Below are 21,358 nucleotides of genomic sequence, written 5' to 3' on the forward strand. Positions count from 1 at the left end.
ACAGAGGAGGAACGAAAATATTTACGTCATAGCACACCAGCACCAAAACGTGACGTATGATGAGTAGTGATGAAATGCCGATTACGGAGCCTGCTGAGCAGAGCGACCGAGCATAGCCTCCACTATGACCGAGCTACAGGCATATAGAAATCCTTTCTTAATGCAAAGAAGGGGTAAGGCGTGCAGACACGGACACAGGAGGAGAGAAGTGGAGAACACGAACGCCGCACGGCGGCCCGCGAATGGCAAACTGCGTGCGGCGAGTTGCCGTGCCGACGGGCCTTTGCACGTTTGAGTGTAAAACAGTAGCCGGCCGACTCCGAAAGGGACCAGGATATGCGGCGTTCGTGCTGTCCGCTTTTCTCCTCGCATAGTCGCATAGTTCGGCAGCTTGGAGCGGTCTCTCCTTCGCTTGGCCTTTCTCAGTGTGAAGGCCCGTGCACTTTACCGGCACGGAAACTCGCCGCACGCCGTTTGCCGTTCGCGGGCCCCCGTGCGACGGCGGTTTTGCTCGCGAACGGCGAGATTCCCTAGCCGTAGACAGACGGGCCCGGGACCCATTTGTGCGGCAGCCGTACGGCGAAGCGGCCAATCAGCGTCCAAGGAGTGGTCACTCTGCGCACCGACGGCAGCTTCACCGCCTCTGATCGTTCGGCGCCGCCGATATCGTGGCTAGGCCTTTTCCGGTTCACTTCGAAGCTAAAGCTTACGGCGCTTCGGAATGAATCACCGACTCTCACAAGCCGCAATATTTTCTTACCATTGTTGTCGCTCTTCGCAATAATTATGATAATCGCGACATGCACTTCTAATCGCCAGTTGACCTCTGCTGGCAGAGCACGCGTATGCGCGAGCAGACGACGCAGCATAGTTTTACGTCACTATTTTTTGTGGCCCACGTGACCAAGCCATGTTGCGTTTCCTCCTCTGTGACGTCATAGCATCCCCCGGAGCCCAGAAACCGAAACCGAAATCGCTCGGTATAATAATGCTATTATTAAATTATTTATCGGATATATATGAATCCCGCTGTGTGTATCGTGCTCCCTGAAGCATGACGCAACGTTTGAATCAACAAACGCATGAACGAAAATTTTGATGTCTCCACCCCTTTAAAAGACAATGAATCACGCCACAGTGAAGCGCAGAAATTGATTATTTTTACATTGTATCGTCCTCCTTTGTAATCGCTTGCGTTGTTTCAGCATCCCTTGCCTGACACAAGAAAGACTTTGCAGAAACTATCTTCGAGCTCGAAAGGCTCGAGACCACCGCATCTCTTTGTCGTGTCTTCCAGGTGCACGTTGAACAACATCCATGCCACTCTACTACGAAGGTTGTTGCTACCAGTTCCGCCACTGATGTTCAAGAACTGCAAAAATAAAGAAAAGGACAAGCGCGATGTTTGCGGGAAAAAATTACCCTGACGAATTACGACCTCACGCTTGCGCTGCTACGCACTGACCCTTTCAGTGGCAGAGTGCTGGTAGTCCGTGAAGACGACTCTCTTCTTGTTACCGGCAGTCGGGAATCCGCCGTACGTGAAGTACGGCGCGGCCAACGTTTGCTTGCCTTTGTCGACGACCTTCGCCGATCCGCAGAGCTAGAACGGAACGCCAGCAGTTGACGTCGAATCAGTACCCTAGACGCCCATTAGTAAATAAAAAGGATGGTGCAGATTCGATGCACATGATGAAAGTTAATGTGAGGCGAAAGTTTAATTGTAGCGGTTCTATAAATGCTGACGGTGTGCCAAAATTTGAAACTTTCGAATAACAAATCGAATGCTCCCCTATTCGACTGCGTCTTCCAATCGAATAGTAGCTATTCGTAAATGCGAAGGCCTTTCGAGTAGTTTCCGAATATTTGAAATCGCCAACTGTACGGGATCAAGCATAACAGTGAACGAAAAGTGCACTAAGTTTCAGCCATGACTGCAGAAAAATACGAGAATTTAGATGCAGTGGGGAAGGCTACGTTGCCCAGGTAACCAGAATTTTCCTGCTAAACTGCTGCCATACACACTCATCAACGACTCCTAAGCGTGCGAATAAACTGCTTATTCGTTCCGAATGCGCAACTGGCGCTTTTATTAAAGAACGATTCATAATGCACCATATTATGACAATCTTGCTAACGTTGAACATATAGCAGTACGTGAAGCGCTGTTCATAGTAACGGTCAAAATGGCCTGCTCAATATTCGAAAATTATTCGACATTAGACTCACTTCGCTTCTGGCACTTTTCGATTTGTATTCAATTCGGTTTCAAAACTTCTCATTCACGTCCACTTCCATTATGCGCTATGTACAACCAAATTCGATGCTTGCAATAATATTTATCGTCGATATAGCGACGAAGTGAAGACCATAAGGTGATGTATGATGGTTGTCGAGGGCTGAATGGTGATGAGAGGTGTGTACAAAAGAAAAGTACGAGAGATACTGCACCTACCCTACACAAACACAGATAACGATTAGAGGGGCATCTCAAACGGACAAATGTGCTAAACGAAATGTGTAAATTTTCTAGGGTATTTGTAAGGGTTTTGTAAAAGTCTTACGCACATAAAGTAGTGTATTTAAAGCAGTGTATATTCCATCAATTTTGTCCGCTTTAGCAGTGGTGTTAGATGTGACTTAGTGTTAGATCTTTACTGCTGAGTTAGAGTTGTGAAGTTGGTATATGCGTTCTTGAAATTTTGCTATTTTCTAAGATATTTAATAAGAAAATGACGGCATAAATGGAAACTCTGCTTCCTATAATTACTTTAGTTCGACTTCTTTTAAATTCAACAATTATCTAATCGAATTCGGCGCGGTGACTAGCGATAAAATATATTTCTCCGTTCCCATATATTTAGGTAGCAAGCCCTGAGCAAAAGCTTCAAACAGGAAATACTGAGCACTTTCTTCTATTCTTTTCTTCTTCTCTCAGTATTTGCTGTTTTCCTTTAAGAGCTGTAAATGCGCCAAACGTCAAAATTCCGAGCAGTCCCCGCTCTCAGCCATGTCTGCCTGGCGGCAGGCATAGCATGCTCCTCCAGATGGGATATTATGAAAAAAAAAAAACGCCTGTGGCTTAGCTAAGGTTAAGCCCAGGATGCGAAGCATACTAGCCTTTATTTTATTTGTTGAACCACTGTTTAGCCTGGTGAACTGCTGTTACTTGGCTATATTTGGTTCGGCTAGACGAAGAAACAACTCATGCAGGCGAGCGCACGAGCTGAGACCCGGCTATGTAGCTACGCGGCCGCAAGCGAGCGCACGAGTTGAGCCTCCGCTTTTGCAGCTGTTATGACGTCAGATGGTAGCTACGCGGCCGCGCGCGGCGCATCAAGGAAGAGCGTGGTTGTGCGGCTAGTATTCTTCGCATAAAAATGAAATGATATGTACAGTACACCACACACCCAACCTAAACGAAATGCAGGATTAATGTCGTGAGTGGATATCCAATAGGATAAAAGGTCCTGCTTGTTTGTGGTTCATGACTATATTGATACGGGAATTACGCGCACGTCGAAGAATAGGGAATGTGTTTACTTGCATACTATCTACTATGAGATGAAGCAGCCAAGCTGATTATCAGCTGGTGCAGCGCTTCTTGACGATCGCGTTCAAGGAACCGTTGGAGCGTTCATGCGCAATAGCTGCGTTAAGAGAATTATACTGCGTCCGGTATTCCAGCAAGCCCGGGCGGTTTGCCGGTTGAGCGGGGGCGTAAACCTGAGCTGCCAAATTGGCGGTGCCAGCTTGTGGTTCAAGGCCGAACCACACAAACACAGAGCCAGATACTGTATTCTGCTTAGCTGTTGGTGTGAATTTTTGACCGCAGCGCAGTCGTATTCACAATTATGCCGCTGCCGAAAATTCGCACAAGCAGCGAAGCAGAATACAGCAGGTTACTGCAATTTTAGCTCTGTGTTTGTCTGGTTGAGTTCTATGCCTCTAGGCGGCTCCACCGCTCCGGCGTCACCGGCGTCACGGCAGCCGCTGAGTTTGTGTGGCATTGGCGGAGTGATAAGGATTTAGCCGTGGCACATACACCACGTCAATCGGTAGTGAAGTTGGAGACGATGCTTTAGGATAGAGCGGAGTGTTCACGCAGTTCACGGCGCCAATCTTGCGAATAACTTTGTATGGTCCCGCGTAGCGGTCGATGAGCTTCTCGCACAGGCTATGAACGTCGACAGGGCAACCAGAGCAAAACCAGAGTTCCAGGAGGATAGTCCACGTCGCGGTGCCGGTTGTTGTAGCCTGCTTTCTGGGACACTTGCGCAGCACAGAGCAGCACGTGAACGACCTATGGAGCCATTGGACTCACGCGACAACGACGTAGCGGGGATATGCAGCACGAACGGAACGCATGGAGCCAGAGGTAGCAGTGCGTCGAATGGCAACACCGGGTGGCGGCCATATAAAAGGAAGAACGGCGAATAGCCGGCGGTGTCATGGCGGGACGAATTGTACCAAACGTGTAGGCAGGGAAAGGTTGGTATCGCAGCCGCGGCGTTCAAGATATGCAGATGTGGACAGCAAATCGGTTATTGTTCGGCTGGGCCGTCTGCTATGGCCTTTTCTTGACGGATAGTACGCGGTCGGCAGTTCGTGCATTGCAGAGCTAATGCGAAGAATGTCTTCGACAACTTTGGACACGAATGAGCGGCCACGATCCGCAACCAGCTGGTGCGGTGCACCCTGCTGACGGATTGTGTCGTTAGAAAGTTTGGCGACGTCTATTGCGCAGCTACTTGGGAGGGCGCACGATGATAGCAAATTTACTCGCGTAGTCGGTCGCGACGAAATGGACACGTAGCATTTTCTTCCGTCTTTTAATCCAATGAAATGATTTTTTTAGTACAAGTAGTTGAGTACTAGTGGCATGAATTATGATGAGGAGTGCTTTCGTCATCGGGCTGGGGGGTCTCAAATGTCGCTGGGGGGTCTCAAATCATGTCATGCATTTACCTCAATTTCTCGGTTACTAAAGCTCTGTTCGCGATTATATTGACGCCTTAGACGTTCTAGAGCATTGCCTTATCACTGTAACTTGACTTCATAGTAATATATAGTGTCCCTTTAAGGCACCACTTTCGCATATATGCGCAAACTCCGTGCAACGACCGTGCGAGGAAGGCAAGACGGACATGATGAGACGCTGGAACACTCCTTGACGTTTTATGTTCCTAGCGCTGATCATTTACCACAATATGTGTGTCGGATGTCCCCCTCACCCCCCCCCCCCCATGGCTGTTTACAGCTTGAAAAAAAAAAGAAAAGCTCTCGTTCGCCCCACGAACCTCAACGAGCTGGCCCACTCCAAGGCGCGAGGTCTCGCTTTCCGCGACCATGGAGACGTATACGCTCCAAGAATTATGCCTTAAGGGCAAGTCTTTATCGCAATAAAAACAAGAAAAAACTCCAACGCCGGCCCACAGTGGTGGAGAACAGAGGTCAACGACCACATACAATGATATTGCGCAGCACTTTTATCTCGGCAGGAGAGACTTTCCCCTTACACACAAGAAGTTAAATAGAGCGGAGGCATTGACGCTCAGATTATTGCAAACAGGCTCATGTCCCAGTCCGGCTCTATTCCACAAAATTTATCCCGACACCTATGCCGCTAGTTCTCGCATGCACTGCAATGACATCGCTAGCCTAGACCATATGCTCTGGCGTTGCCCCTCGTTGCGAGGCACAGAAGAAATCAATGAGGAGAAGTGGCTCTCCGCTATCAAGAGTCCCGATGCCAGGGCGCAACTATGGGCTGTCCAGGGGGCCCAGGATGAGGCGGCCGGGCATGGCCTGACTGTCCCAACGTGGGAGCGACCCGCAGTGCGCTGCGTCGCGTACCTCAGGACCTTCAGTAAAGTTTTGCATCCATCCATCCATTTCGTTCGCAGGCTGCTTGCCACGATCCCTGTGAGGACGATCACCCGCGCCGCCTCCCACAACTCGCAGAGAGGAAGTGCGAACAGAAAGGCTTTCCGAGAATTACTCCGAACTTTTCATGTCGCCCCTAGGGTCACCGTTTATTATCTATGAGCGCCCCTCCCCCATTCCCCTCACCTATAGGCACCGAGAGGGAACCTATTGCTGTCATTCTGAAGGTTTTACTACCGCAAGCCCTCGTAAAATTGATTGGCTTGTCAGAGGTAAAGGCGGAGCTTTTGAAAGTGCCCAATACTTTGTCCGTCGAGTCTGTGGTCGAGAAAAGTGTTCGATTCGAAAACGCCTTCGTCGCGCCTTCGCAGACTATTTTTGGCGACTATCCCGTTAATAATGGGCTCTAGTTAAATACACATAAAACACACACTTTAGTTTTCTTTATATATGCGCAACGCTTTGGGGATGTACGTAATTGCGGAACGGCTACTCGGCCACTTAAAACACAACACTTGTCTCGTTGGGACCTGTCTTATGGCACTTGCAACTCGCATTTTAAAGTAACGAAATCGCCGGTTTTGTAAGTAGGTCACATGGATAGTCAGATCTCAGAAATGCTAGAAACAGAAAGAGAGAGAGAGAGATTGTGATAGGGAAGGGGCATTATTTTCTGCAACCGTTTCGGGAGCATGGCTTAGCGCCTGAAATGCTAAGCCCGTACGACCCGTACGAAGTCAGCAAAGAAGTCCTTGTGTTCGTAAACTTACCGCGTCCCTGCTTGTCAGGGAAGTTCCGTTGCATTTAGCGTTGACGGTGCTAGCCAGGTTGTTGTGGTCGCTGCTGAGCTCGTAAATCAGCGTGCCCATCTCGAACGAAAGCCCCAGCGTTATTTCCTGTGACCCAGTGGCGTTCCTTTTCAGCAGATACCAGAGCTTGGCCTGCAGGCAGTTCCGCGCGCGTTCCAATATCACTACGCAGTACGATTCCAGCCGCTGGCTACGCTCTGTTGCGGTAGTTCCGTGCAGCACAGCCAAGGCTACGCGAGCCGCGTGTGCAGATTCTTGCGCGGCGAGATGTAGTGCCACAGTTAGATGTCCGTTGGACGACTTAAACGGCCTTGACAAGTGGTCTCGTCAGCAGGTGTTTACCGGCAAGCTTCTCTACAGGATGCAGGGTGGTTTGTTGCGCGATTTCGCTTTTAAGTTTTTAAGTAAAATGTTTACTCAGGCTCTGCGATATATAAAATAACTTTATGCTTTTGTTCGAATGAAAGCGCGCAGAGAAAAAAGAAATTACTGAAATGCTGCCATACCGACATTAATTTGTATTTAAACAGGACAAGCAATTGTTTCATTTGACACTGGCCGAATTTATACGTGTAGCCGGCACAGCCACAACACCATGGACAACTCCCTTCTGCTTAGTGCTTCGTTCTTGGCGAAAATTGCGGCCATGGACTTGTTGGTCTCGTATCCTTCCAAAGTGCTGTTGTGCGCGATAGGAACAAATCACTTGGCGTTGAACATCGTTGGAATAGTGCGGAAGGTGTGCGGTAAACGTGCACCAGTTCTGATTAAGAAAAACGCTACACTTACGAATTAGGGATGGTCGATTAATTTTTTTATTCTGTTAACCATTAATCACTGATCATTTCAGCCTTTAGTTGATTAATCGCTTTCGATGCAGGATTTTTTTTATCGACGATGTGATTAATAGAAATTTTTGTCTGGCACGTTTACAAACGTTAAAACACATTTGTCCACCCTTGCAGGACCCTATTTCTATGTTTGAGAGGTAGCAGCAAGATTGAAACACAAGCGTATAAAGATTTGATAAAGGATAATATTTAACTTCAATAGTTGGCACTGCTAGCTTCTGAGAAGATAAACAATGTGCGTTTTAACGTGTCACTTAGTGCAGAATTAAATAAGATACATGGCACTTGTGAATCTCTGTACAGTGGAGTTAAACAAGCAATAAGAAAAAAGGGCAGGAGTTAAAGGGGAAGTCCCACTGAAATGTGCAAGAAATGTGCATTATGCACCAGGCAAAAGAAAATTACACGTTTGCGATTTTGAACCAGATATTTTTTGCTACAGCGCGAAGGAAGAAAGGCGTCAGGCAGGGAGATACGATCTCTCCAATGCTATTCACAGCGTGTTTACAGGAGGTATTCAGAGACCTGGATTGGGAAGAAATGGGGATAAAAGTTAATGGAGAATACCTTAGTAACTTGCGATTCGCTGATGATATTGCCTTGCTTAGTAACTCAGGGGACCAACTGCAATGCATGCTCACTGACCTGGAGAGGCAAAGCAGAAGAGTGGGTCTAAAAATTAATCTGCAGAAAACTAAAGTAATGTTTAACAGTCTCGGAAGAGAACAGCAGTTTACAATAGGCAGCGAGGCACTGGAAGTCGTAAGGGAATACATCTACTTAGGGCAGGTAGTGACTGCGGATCCGGATCATGAGACAGAAATAAGCAGAAGAATAAGAATGGGCTGGGGTGCGTTTGGCAGGCATTCTCAGATCATGAACAGCAGGTTGCCATTATCCCTCAAGAGAAAAGTGTATAATAGCTGTGTCTTACCAGTACTCACCTACGGGGCAGAAACCTGGAGGCTTACGAAAAGAGTTCTACTAAAATTGAGGACGAGGCAACGAGCTATGGAAAGAAGAATGATAGGTATATTAAGGGATGAGAAAAGAGCAGATTGGGTGAGGGAACAAACGCGAGTTAATGACATCTTAGTTGAAATCAAGAAAAAGAAATGGGCATGGGCAGGACATGTAATGAGGAGGGAAGATAACCGATGGTCATTAAGGGTTACGGACTGGATTCCAAGGGAAGGGAAGCGTAGCAGGGGACGGCAGAAAGTTAGGTGGGCGGATGAGATTAAGAAGTTTGCAGGGACCGCATGGCCACAATTAGTACATGACCGGGGTTGTTGGAGAAATATGGTTACGCCCTGCAGTGGGCGTAACCAGGCTGATGATGTTGATGATGTTGATGTTGAAGGAATGTCAGTTGGCTGGGACTTTTGGGGGAAGCCGACGCCTTCTTTGAATGGCCACGCAACCAGCACGGCGGAAATAGATGCTCGGATGCCATAGAGTTTCTGCAATCGACATGAACTCCATCGCTAAGCCAGAGAAATGCTTCAAACCGGCGCTCAGTTGCGAACCGGGAGTGCCGTGACGAACCACTACTGGCTTGACTATAATGTGCCTCGAATAGACCTCTCCTTGTTTGGAAACAATGTGACGTCACTGTGAGTGCCCCTCCCATCTGCCGCGCCACCAAAGTGGAGGTCGTTCGAAAAAAAAAAAAAACTTTCGCTCGATTAGTGTTTTTTTCTGCATAAAAGCGTTGCTTGTATATGAACTGCTGCGATCGTAATTCCGGCATATTGCTATTTTTTGCAGTGACATAACCTACGAACTGTGCTTACAAAGATAATCGTCCCCGTTTTACCGGCACCGCAACTTAGCGTTGTGGCCGTGTGCATGGTTCCTTAAGTCTGCATGGAGCCATTCCGTAAGAGTGTGTCTATTCCGTAGATCAACCTGCCACAAGAAAAATTTATTACTCTTCGAAAGCTAGCGTTTTGTCAAAGATGATGCACATTTTTTGACGGTGCCGAAATTATATTCCGCTTAAATGACTGGACAAGTCATTTGCATTACATTGCCTCGAAGGTACTCATTCGCGCCCCACTTACACTGTAGCTTTAAACGATATACAATATGAACTTCGTCTACGCAACTACCAGCCATGCTCATCACGGCGGCTCGGCGGAGCGGCGCAAAGTGGCGGCGCCTAAATTAAGCTGAGGGAGGAATGTAGAAACACTTGTTACTGTGCTTTAGGAGCACGGTAACAGAAACAAGTATATTTATTTATTCCATTTCAATATTTTCTTTTAATTTTTTTTTACGAGCACCGGTTTCTGCCGCTCCTTCTATTATCTCTTTCAGAGACTCAATGGCCCACGACGACCAGACACGCCGGCTGACAAACGGCTGTTGACACGTGATTGACAGATGGCCGTGTCCCTGGCCTTGTGCACAGCACTCCTTTATTCTCGATTCGAAACCCTCGACGCTAACACACATTCGCTCGTTACCGCAACCACCCGCCTTACGCCCTCACCCATTTCACCCACGCCCTCACCCACGCCCTCACCTATATATACTGTGGCGAGGAAAGGGTAAGTTGCGTTGAAGAAAAGTCTACTTCTCGAAATGTTGGTTCCTGCTTTCACCTTGTTCTCGTTTTGCTCACCGTCTTGAATATTCATCTCCCGCCTTCCCCCTGTTTTCCCTGGAGCCAGATAAACGTATTGCTGTGCAGACTGTAGAGGTTGACTGTCGATCTTGAATTCTTCTTTCCTTGCCAGGCTATTGAACATTGCCTTTGTCTTGTGCATAATAATATTCAACCCTAGGCTTACAGATTCTCGGTTAAGACCCTCAATCATTTGTTGTTTTTCGTCCTCAGTTCTATATCGTCCTGCTGAACAGGGCAATCTGATATGCGCAAGGAAAGTTGCAGAAATATTCGCCGTTCATCTTGAGTCCTAAGCCTTCCCAGTCCAATACATTGAATACTTCTAAGCATGCAGTGAACAGGATTGAAGAGATTGTCTCTCCTTACCTGATCCCCTTCTTAATAATTTTCTACTTTTCTTGTGGAAAACCAAGATAGCTGAGGAATCTTTGTAGACATTTCCCAATCTTTTCATGCATACCTCCTGTATTCTTTGATTACGCAATGCCTCCATTACTACTGGCGTATCTACTGAATCAAATACATTTTCATAATTTACAAAAGCCATATAGAGAGGTTGATTGTACACCGCGAATTTATAACTTAACTTATTGATGACATAGATGTAATTCCCTGTAGAATATCTGTTCCTGAAGCTGCCTGTTTTTTTGGTTGATTGAAGTGTTGCCCTGATTTTATTGGAAGGTATCTTGGTGAATATTTTATGTAGTACTGAAAGCTAGCTAGAATGGACCTATATTTATTCAATTCTTTGACGTGACCCTTCTTATAGATTAGTATTATACTGGCAGTCTTCCCGCTCTCTACACTACAAGGCAGCAAGCTTTTCAAGCACAATATCTCACCCATCTTTGATTAAATTCTCTATTGTTCCATTTTCTCCTGCCGCTTTTCTTTGGGGACATATCTTGCAAGGCCCTTCTAGCTTCATCGCTAGTAATAGAAGGAGCATTACTTCCAACGTAGGTTGCCTTGGTGCCTTACCTTCCACTTCCGGGCTGCTTCGGAAATGAGTCTAGTTATGGTTTCATCCATTATCTGTTATCTCCACTTTCATTTTCGAAAGCTGTATGTTCGTTTACGAGTACCAGCCAGGATTCGCTTGCTTTTACCCTTATTGAGTTCAGGTTCTGTTTCTTCTTCGCTAATTTTGAATAAATCTGTCGATGAACTTCGCACTTTATAGCTACCTGGCTCTGTTTAGTCCTGGAAAGGTAAATACTCTTTAGCATCCTTCACGTGGTTGGCCTTGGCTGTCGACTCCCAAAGTAAGCAAGTGATTACGGCCCATGCGGTTGAGACCGGCCGTGGCTTATGCTTGCAAAATGTGATTATAGATGAACTCGACCCCTGGACGTACTTCGAAATTGTACAGGTCGAAGCAAACGTACCAAGCTCGGGTTTTTGTCCTCTGCCGAACTGTACAGGATGTTCGGAGGCACGGCGCGGCAGTCTTCTCTGCTCTCCAGCGAGTTCAATGAAGTTATGGCGATAACCGTGTCCACGATGAAAGATCTGCGGGCAACAGAGCGCAGGAAATGCATGAGATTTCGCATCCTCCTTGTGAAGAGAGTAACCATGCCTTCACTCTTTAAAAACGTTAACGTCCTTCGGGATTTTTTCCGCAACAATAACCGTCATCTGCCTTGCTTGCGTTTCTTGATAACTCAGCGCTCCTTACTCATGACCTGGAAGTACTCGTGACCTGAAAGTACCGGGCTCGCCGCGTTAAAGGAAATGCGGGCAAGACCGATGAAGATTATTGTTGCCGGACAAAATACGACTCAGAATGCGTAAACCTTCTTTTAAATGCTCCACTAAGGGAGTGCTCGTGACGCCCTTTTTTACGGGAGTAACTGCACACAAATCCATTTGTGGGCAAGACTGATGACGATTATTGTTACGGGATGAGATGAGCCACAAATGGTGTAAAGTGTTTTTAAGAGTGTAGTACTGTTCAACAGAGTAAAGTCGCCAGCAATCTCCTTCACTTAGGGTGCACTGGTGACGCCTTTCTTTCTGCAGTTGTAGGTGCACGCATGTCCACTTTTTTATTATTGAGGGCTTCGTACTTGGGCCGCATTATGATGGAGGAGGAATGCAAAAGTATAGCAGAAACTTCCTAGTGCGACTTCTGGGTGCACACACACACACACACACACACACACACACACACACACACACACACACACACACATATATATATATATATATATATATATATATATATATGTATGTATATATGTATGCATGCACACACACGCACGTGTGTGGGCAGGGTTTGGAAAGCTGGTCGCCCCGCCTCCCGGAAAGTTGCAAACTTTGCGCCTATGACGCAATACATCGAGGATGACACAACGTGCTGGAAGTATTGCAACAAACCTGATGCAGTAATATAGTTGGTGAACCTAATTAGACTCGGAATTATTCTTATTGGGCATAATAATGTCATTGTAAATAATCAGAATTAGATATAAGCAATGCAATCAGAATTGACTTTCCTTAAGCTTATTAATCATGACTGGGCTTAAATCATGTGTAGGCGAGTAATGTTCATTAGACCTAAGTTGGCTTAATTAACGCGGATTACTTTTCATACATCTCATTTCGATCTTATTCTTAATCTTTCAGGCTTGTTCAATCAAAACTAGCCTCAAATAATCTTGATTAGGCTTAGGTAGTTATCTAAAGTAAATTATTTTGATTAGCCTCACTATTAGTTACCAATCATTGTATACGCTTAAGTAATTTCACTTTAATCTCCGTTACGTTTGCTCACCCTTCACTAGTCTCAAGGAGCTTTATCAGGCTTACATAGTTTTATTATAGCTCACCTTATTAATCTTTTCTTAACCCTCATTACTCCTAAAAACAGTAAATGCAAAGATTAGGTAAAGCTAAAGCGCTCAAGAAGGTCTAAGGTAATTGGGAAATTTAAATAAATGCAGGATAGGAGTCGACACTCACTTGGGAAATTAGAGTAATAGCCCGATGGCGAAGGCAGTCCTCATTGTAATTGCATTACTAGTGCTCAGCCCCCGCTAATCAAAGACGGTAATTCTCCGGTTCTGTTTGATTGTTCAGGAAAGAAAAGAACTCATTGACGTTACCCTTGTCACCGGCGCGGGCAGTCGAAAGATTGCGTTTCCTCCTCTCCTCGCCGCTCGCGCTTTCGTGTTCGAGTAGTTTCGTACCGCGTAGTGCAATCTTTGATGGCTCGCGAAACTCGCACAACCTGCGAGTAGCAGGGATTGCCGCGGGATTCCCGAACGGTCCAACGCCACATGACCAAAAGCAGATGCAGCGGCGAATCGAACGCTTCGTTGGCTCGGTTTCCCTATGGCCGCGCATTTACGTTTTGCGCAGAAAACTGTAGCGACCCCTCTCGAGCGCCGTTTTACTCACCGACGGCAGTGATGGCATATGCAAGTTCACGTTCTTCCCGCTCGGGGGCAAGCGATTTGACTTGTGCTAAACATATGTGGACTCTCCAGACGGAATTTTTATGCGAAGCATATTACGAGAGCTCAACCCAGCTCCTCAGGCGCGGCGGTGTCGCCTTCAATACCACGTGAAACCGTGACGTCACGACAGAGGAGAAACGGGGCTCCAACTCGCGCCGTCGCTCGCGGCTTCGCGGCGGTATATAAGCAGCTGCGCTTGCCTTTGCTAGACACTCACGAGGTGAGATGCCTCCTGGAGACAGAGCTGCTCGTTGGAATGAGAAGCGAAAGTTGCGGCGTGCTACAGAGACTGATTTTCTAGGTGCCTTTGGCTCAACTCTTGCAAGATGGGCTGGGTGGGAATAGAACCAGGGTCTCCGGAGTGTGAGACGGAGACGCTACCACCGAGCCACGAGTACGATGCTTCAAAGCGGTACAAAAGCGCCTCTAGTGAATGCGGTGTTGCCTTAGAAACGAGCTGTTTCTAAGGCTCAGGCGTGCGTCGCTTGCTCAGGCGCACATTTCATTGCCGCGCCGAACGCTGCGTTGCTCGACGCTCACCGCGTCCCATGCGGGGCGCGTAGTCGCTGCGCCGTAGCCCATTGTCTTACACCCCTTGGCGGGTCGACGGGAACGCTGTCGCGTTCCACTCTTGAAGGCGAAGAAGAGTAACGCATGAGTTGTTTCTTCGTCTAGCCGAACCAAATATAACCAAGCAACAGCAGTTCACCAGGCTAAACAGTGGTTCCACAACTAAAATAAAGGCTAGTATTCTTCGCATCCTGGGCTTAACCTTAGCTAAGCCACAGCCATTTTTTGGTAAGCAATCTTTTCTTGGCATGCAACAAGCGTTGCGAGATTTCCCGAATGATATTCAATTGTCCACGTCGACTTAGTATTTTCCTTCAACGCTCCTTTAATACTTCTGCAGTACTCACTATATGTAGTCATAGCCACAAATTTCAGTAGTCATGCGCAGTCATCAAGCCTTCTCATATATATCCCCGTAGGACTCCATGTATACCTAACTAGGGCGTCGTGTCACACGTTACACACAGACGGACGGACGGACAGATTGCCATGGGAAGTGGCCCACGAATGCTTACGCGTTAGAAACGCTTGTGTACTGTGCATTGAATGCACGCTAAAGAACTCCAGATGGTCAAAAGTAATCCGGAGTCTTCACGGCCGCATAAACAGATCGTGCTTCTGGCAGGTGAAATTGCAGAATTTGCATTCAAGTTTCGTACTTATCAACGGATTGTGGTCGTTAGCTCTCTGTTACAGTTGGGGCGCTAGTGGCTCATATTATTGCGCGAGTAACTGCAACTCGCGGCCCATACTGAACTCTTCTTTGGGAGAGCTGTTGTACCGTTTCACAAAGTAATATCGCTGGCACTCTCTTTCAAAGAAGGGAGTACCCGTGACTCCTGGCAGGAGTAACTGCCATGCACGGCAGTTACTGACCGATTCGAATATGGCGTCATCTCTTTGAAACTTGCCAGATTGCATGCCGAATCGTATACCGCGTGTCCCTTGCGCTTACAGTCGAATTCACAAATGGGCATTGGCTCCGGTTTTCCTGGACTGTGCACAGCAGCAGTCTTGTACGTGAACCCCATGCAGCGGAGCCATAATTGCGCGACTGCTTTTCGCGCGCCTGTCAGGCGCTTGCTTATTCGCGGAGCGCAATCACGTGGCCAAAAAATGGGCTCCGCTGCGCTTCGCAGAAGCTTAGTTGTCGGATGCGAGACCAATGCTCGAAAAGATTCCGCCGAATAAGCGCCATAAACGTCGACTCCCGTAAGGAGCCATATTCAAAGGCAAACGAAGAGCAGCGCCACAGCGCGACGGAAACAGGCGCTGTTAGGTGCACCCTTGCCATGCACCGGACCTGCATGCACAAATACTTACTCGACAATCAGCTGGACGGTGAAACCGAACCTGACCATGCTCCGACGACTGTATTCACGCATTCCGATCGCAATGGCAGTGTGCGAGCCATTAAAGTGCTTATTGATCTCCTGCAAGAAGAAAAAAAAGAGTGCCCGATAAACGTGGTGGGGACAGATCTTGAAGAATGAAATCTATCAGGACTCCGACACCCGTTTGAAAAGGGGCATTGGCTTTAGTTACGTGTTTCGCGTTTACAAACCAACAAAAATTTACTTCCCTAACAAGCGACGTCTCTTTGTTGTGTCCTCTTAAGCTTGTGCCGCGAACAGTTCAGGCAGATTTGTTTACCATTACTGTATCCGCAACCCAACCCTTATGAGAATGACTGTTGAAATGTTCTTGGCATATTGTTGAATTGTTGACTCAATAGACTTTCAACAATACTTCAATAATTATTTAAACCACAGAGCAATAATTCAACAATAAAGTTGTTAGCTAGTTCACAACAAAAAAGTCGACAATATTCTGTTGATATATTGTTAAATAGTATTGAATATTATTGAACCATTGTTCAGCAGTTTCCAACAATAAAGTCGTTTACTAAATGCTGTTAACTTATTGTTGAATAACATTGAGCCTTCTTGAGCAATATTGAGTTTCGAAGTATATGTGAAAACCACACGCACATGTGTATGTGTGCGTATTTTGCACATATTGTTTTACTGATCACCATTGCATATATACAGGGTGTTCTTTCACGTTACTTGAACCATAGACGTATCTACCTCGTGAGCAGGGAGACAGTGACCTCTGCCCACCATGTAGATACGCCTATTGTTCAAATTACGTGACTTGGCCCCTCCCCACTTCAGAGAGCGGGGGAGGGGATGAACCCCATTCACTGTACTGAGTGGCGACCCCTGTCCAAACAGTAGATACGTCTGTGGTTCAAGTTACGTGAAACGCCCTGCACGTATATATATAAGACTTCATGATAGAGGCATCTATGGTTGCCGCAAGGTTTTATGTGAAAAGTTGATGCACTTCTTGAAAAACTCGTTCATGCACACGCGTTTTCCTTGCCGCGTGTTCCAGTTAAGTTCAGCCAGAGCTGAAAAATATGGGAATGCAATGTAGCTGGAAAGAACCAAGGTCATCCTTGTTTGCCGCCGCTTGGTGATAAGCAAATGATTCTTTTTTATTTAGCCTAATTGGATAATTATTACTAATAATTGTCTGGCTTTTGAAATATGATTAGATTAAAAGTGTCAATGAGAAAATTGTTGAGCATCCTGGAAAGCTTCCGATACAGCTTTCTGTTGCTCAACACGTGCTACATAAAGGTGTTTTTCCGAGCGTGAAAGTGTCCCGCAAATGCACGCAAAATTGCCCCGCGACTGGCCGCTCGAGGCACTTTCGTGTCTTCGCGGGCTTCTTTCACGCTCGGAAAAATACTCTTATGTGGCACGCATTGAGCAACAGAAAGCTGTATCGGGAGTTTTTCATGTCGCTATACAGCTTTCTCATTGACCCTGCGCGCGTACGCGCGCACACACACACATGTGTATGAATATGATTTCAGGATAGAGGCATGTATGGAAGCCGCAAGGTTCTATGTGAAAAGTTGATGCACTTCTTGGAAAACAACTTTCTCTCTTTCACACGCATTCTTTCTTATACCGGGTGTTTCAGCTATCTTTACTCAGAGTAAAAAAATATGTCGATGCACTCTAAGACGACGCGACCAAATGCATGTTGCTCACTTTTGTATGTGTCACGCTATATTTTATTTTTCTTAATTAGTTAATTAGACGAAAAAGATCAGCCATTCTGAAGCAACAAAGCTAAGGCAAAAAATCCCGTTAGAATGTTTCAGAGCATTTGGAAGACGTCCGATTAGGCAATTTCTAACTTTCTACCTGTTAAGTGTTGGTGTTTTTCAGGTTACTGCGGATGCCCGCGAAATACAAAAAATATCACGTGGCATACGCGCTTGCGCGTCGTGCTTGCAGCCCTCCCAAAGAACTTAGCATCTAGCAGGGTGTGCTGCGGCTTAAAAGGCGACAGGGCAGTGACAAACGCGTTGGCTGTGGTATTGACGCCAGCAACGTGCTTCCCTCGCGGTGGATCATGATGGCGATAAGCAGACGGGTGTTCAAACCGGCTAAATGCTATGTTCGTTTGTGCGTGGAAGGCTTAGGAACAGTGCAATGATGACTCGCAGGTGGGCATGTCACGTGGTGTTTTTTTTGTATTTCGCTGGCATCCGCAGTAAGCTGAAAAACACTAATACTCAATAGATAGAAAGACAAACTGTTTATTCGGACGTGTTTCCGACTGCTCTGCAACTTTCTAATTGGAATTTCTTTCGCAACTTCCTTGCTTCAGAATTTGGTTAATTATCCTTGACTAATTAGCTAATTAAGCAAAATAGAAACATAGCGAGACACGCAACATACAAAAGTCAGCAACATGCATTTAGTCGCGTCGTCATAGAGTGCACAGGGTTTAAACTCGGCCTAAAGTTAGCAAAAACACCCTGCGTATCTCATACAAAAAAGTGTTGAGAAAGTATTGAAATATTGGTGGCCAATGTTGAGTTTATACTGAAGAATTATTGAGAGTTGGAGAATTGTTGTGTTGAGTGTTGAGGGCTCTTGAATATTGGCCACTGAAATTTAATTGAAACCATTGGGTATCTCAAGGTTGGATAATTAGGTTACCATTGAAAGACCATTGTGCTTTGACGGCCCGTTGTGTTCGTTTTAGTGAATGGCTGTTGGGCTACCACTGATTCTGCGTTGAATTGACGTTATGGTAGCTCTATTGACCTGTTGTTGAGTTGTTATTGCCACAGCACTGAAAAGTACATTGTGGCCTAGTGGAAATGCCATTGAAATATGATTGACGTTTCGTTGGGCTAGTGGATTTTTATTCATATATTGAAATTGCTTTGCTGTCCACACTTGCATGCCCCGGTGCCTGCTCCTAACCTTCCCAAACAAACAAAAGCAAAGGAGAGACTGATCAATTTGAACTACCTTTATTTACACGACAAATGCGTGCACATGATACATTATTACAGTACATAAGGCACCACTACATCGAACCTGGAGACATAGGCTCAGCACTAGCAGTGTAAATACATCTGAAAAAACCTATAAATATGAATTAAATCGAAACGATCCTTGTGGTCTTCACTTTCTAATTAAGTTTTTGACTAGAAGGCAAAGCGACACAAAAGGCAAGGCTTAAGCGTAGCCTTGTAACAACCAACTTTGAACACATGAACACTTGAAGTTGCTTGGGTTTTAATACACAGAAGACATCTGAATATGTTACATTAAAATGTTTAATACGACGCCGCAGTAGACGCCCAGGTTGTCTCCATTCTGCACGGAGCGTCGCACTCGGCGTCGCAAGGTTCTGCACGTGGTCAGCCGACGTCGCCTGACGCCCGGCAGGCGCGTCAACGCCAAAAATGCACCACAAGCTTTTTCATTCTAGTTAAGGCGTTATTCCTATCGCTCTGTGCGACAGTGTGTCTGCACAGAGTAGCAGCGGTACAAGTTTGCGAGGTACAACTGCGATTATGCATAATGCTGCGGAAAGGCGCGTGCCGCATCAGACGCACTCGATGGCGCGTAGAGAACCGACGGGCCCCCGTACGTGGCACCGTAAACTGAGGCCAGAACCCGATGGAATTTCGATTTGCGCAGCGATTACTCACCTGAAAAACTGGTTTCATGGAGTCCACTCCTTTGAGAATGTCACCGACGTTCGCGACGACATTGAGCACGCCGAAGTGCCGAATGTTGTTATCGGACAGCTTGGCCAAAGCACTGGCGGCATTCTTTATCTTTTCCGCGGTGATGTACCTGAAACGGAAGCAGGGTTCACGGGTTGGCGGCGTGGGAGCAACTGAAGGCCTCGTGGACGGTCGAATGCTAAAAATGACGGTATGCAAGCTCACGGAACGTTGTTTGCGATGCATTCGCGGCGTCGCCTGATGGAGATGATTGTACGAGCATTCCCTTTTAAATGCGGAGGCAGCATGTTCTACCGATCTCGCTCTCTTAACCTCTACGTGGTGTATCTTGAACGATTTATTCTCGTATCCCTTTATGAGGCATTAGAGGCATTAGACATTTATGAGGCATTAGAAATATGTAATATGAATCTAATGAAATTTCATATTTGATGCATATTCAGTTAGATGATTAACTAATCAATATTGTAAAATAATATTTTTTCTTATGGTTTCTCGAGGAAGGAAAACCGACGCACGCGAGGACTCGTTTTGTGGAACAACGGGTATACCATATCCACCTAACTAGTGCAAGAATATTAAAGTACGTTAAGTGCCGCCTATGTGGACAAAAGCAAAGTAAGCTGCTCGCCGTCGCTCGGTGCAAGTCAGGCTATCCTTTGTATTTCGCCTAATTACCTAATTAGTTACCATTTATTTTTCGACATCTCAAATGTTACAGTCGGAGCAAACTGTCGTCGATATAACTGTAGAAGATCCCGAAAAATTCCGCATCCAGCTTCCTGGTACTCAATACGTGCTACATATAAGTTTTTTTTCGAAGCGTTAAAGGAAGTCCGTGAAATACAAAAAAAAGGTGCCACGCAATGAGTCGCGTGGGCGTGGTTTGGGTCGTTCCCACGGAGGCCATATAGCACTTGGTATCCCAATGCACCTCTTAGGTGGGGACGGCCTCGGCTTGGGGACAAACAACCCATTTAGATCCGAGCGTTCAGGCCCCGTAATGGTCGACCACCTACGTGGTTGTGAGGGCGCTTGTATTTATTTTACCGGCGGGCGCCCAGCGAGCTATAATACCCCTGTCATACGGACACCCACGAACTCCGTTGAGCATGAAACCCCCTAACGGAAAATGACGGCAATGGAGTTGCGGCCGTGCTACACGGCACATTGCGAGCTTTCGATGGACGCCGCACGGGATAGAAACGGCGCTGCTGCGCTTATACTCGAGGCAATGCGAACGATCCACTATATGAAACGCAGCGCGCGTACTATCTATTTGCAGCTGCTGCTGTTGTGACTAATGCAAAACACGCCTAACACCATGAACCGAAAGGAAAAGCAATATGTTCGTCGTCGTCATCATCATCGTAATCATCGTCATCCAGAAACCTAGCTCAGCCTTAGGCTTAGTCATCATCGTCCTTCAATCGGTTTTAACGTGGCAGCTGAAGCCTTCCTCACCTTCACTCCTGCCTCTGGTCTTCGCGCTGTTACTCGTTGCCTGCATCTCCATTCGTCGTCGCAATAATCGCATCATCATCACGATCGGTTCTTTTCAGAACGGTAGGCGTAGTCTGCGTTATCACAACCGTATCACGCAAGTATCCTCTAGAGAAGTTTAGGCGTCATAATTATAATCTGCACCCTCTTCCGGTACGAGGTCGTGGTCCAGTGTGTGGTGGCTGCATCGTCATCATCATCATCCGGTTCAAGGTGTTAGACGTAGTCTGGGCCAATAGCGATTGAAGCGGAAGGTGACACGTAGCAGTAGTAGCCTTTCAAAGCACGTGCTCCTCACCGGTGGTCGAAGGAGACTCCCATCTTGACGTTGCGGTATCTCAAGGCCACATACTTGTAACTCATCCAGCTGCTCTCCACTTTGGCGCCGTATATGTTGTTCCCCTGGATCATCAGGTGTGTGTAGTACAAGTACGTACACATCCTGTCTGGAGGGTACACGGACACTACGACTGCTGTGTCGCCCACGGTACACAGAAGCTCCCGGTCTGGGTTAAAAAAAAGAAAGGTTCTGAGACATTACGCGGCAAAATCACGTTATGATTACG

General features: G+C 46.6%; 1 protein-coding gene across 1 annotated transcript in view; it reads right to left on the reverse strand.

The window, feature by feature from the left end:
* Nucleotides 1-1,150: 1,150 nt before the first annotated feature.
* Nucleotides 1,151-21,358, reverse strand: part of LOC139047814 (uncharacterized) — a 205,694-nt gene continuing 185,486 nt past the window's right edge. The window contains exons 8-14 of the mRNA XM_070521948.1: nucleotides 21,091-21,298; nucleotides 19,251-19,398; nucleotides 15,539-15,648; nucleotides 11,573-11,696; nucleotides 6,657-6,827; nucleotides 1,466-1,603; nucleotides 1,151-1,372 (exon numbers count right to left, since the gene is read on the reverse strand). Of these exons, the coding sequence (XP_070378049.1) occupies nucleotides 1,202-1,372; nucleotides 1,466-1,603; nucleotides 6,657-6,827; nucleotides 11,573-11,696; nucleotides 15,539-15,648; nucleotides 19,251-19,398; nucleotides 21,091-21,298 (1,070 nt within the window). The 3' untranslated portion in view covers nucleotides 1,151-1,201. The remainder of the gene's footprint in view (nucleotides 1,373-1,465; nucleotides 1,604-6,656; nucleotides 6,828-11,572; nucleotides 11,697-15,538; nucleotides 15,649-19,250; nucleotides 19,399-21,090; nucleotides 21,299-21,358) is intronic.

The sequence above is a fragment of the Dermacentor albipictus genome, chromosome 7, assembly GCF_038994185.2.
Source record: "Dermacentor albipictus isolate Rhodes 1998 colony chromosome 7, USDA_Dalb.pri_finalv2, whole genome shotgun sequence".
Classification (NCBI taxonomy): Eukaryota; Metazoa; Arthropoda; class Arachnida; order Ixodida; family Ixodidae; genus Dermacentor; species Dermacentor albipictus.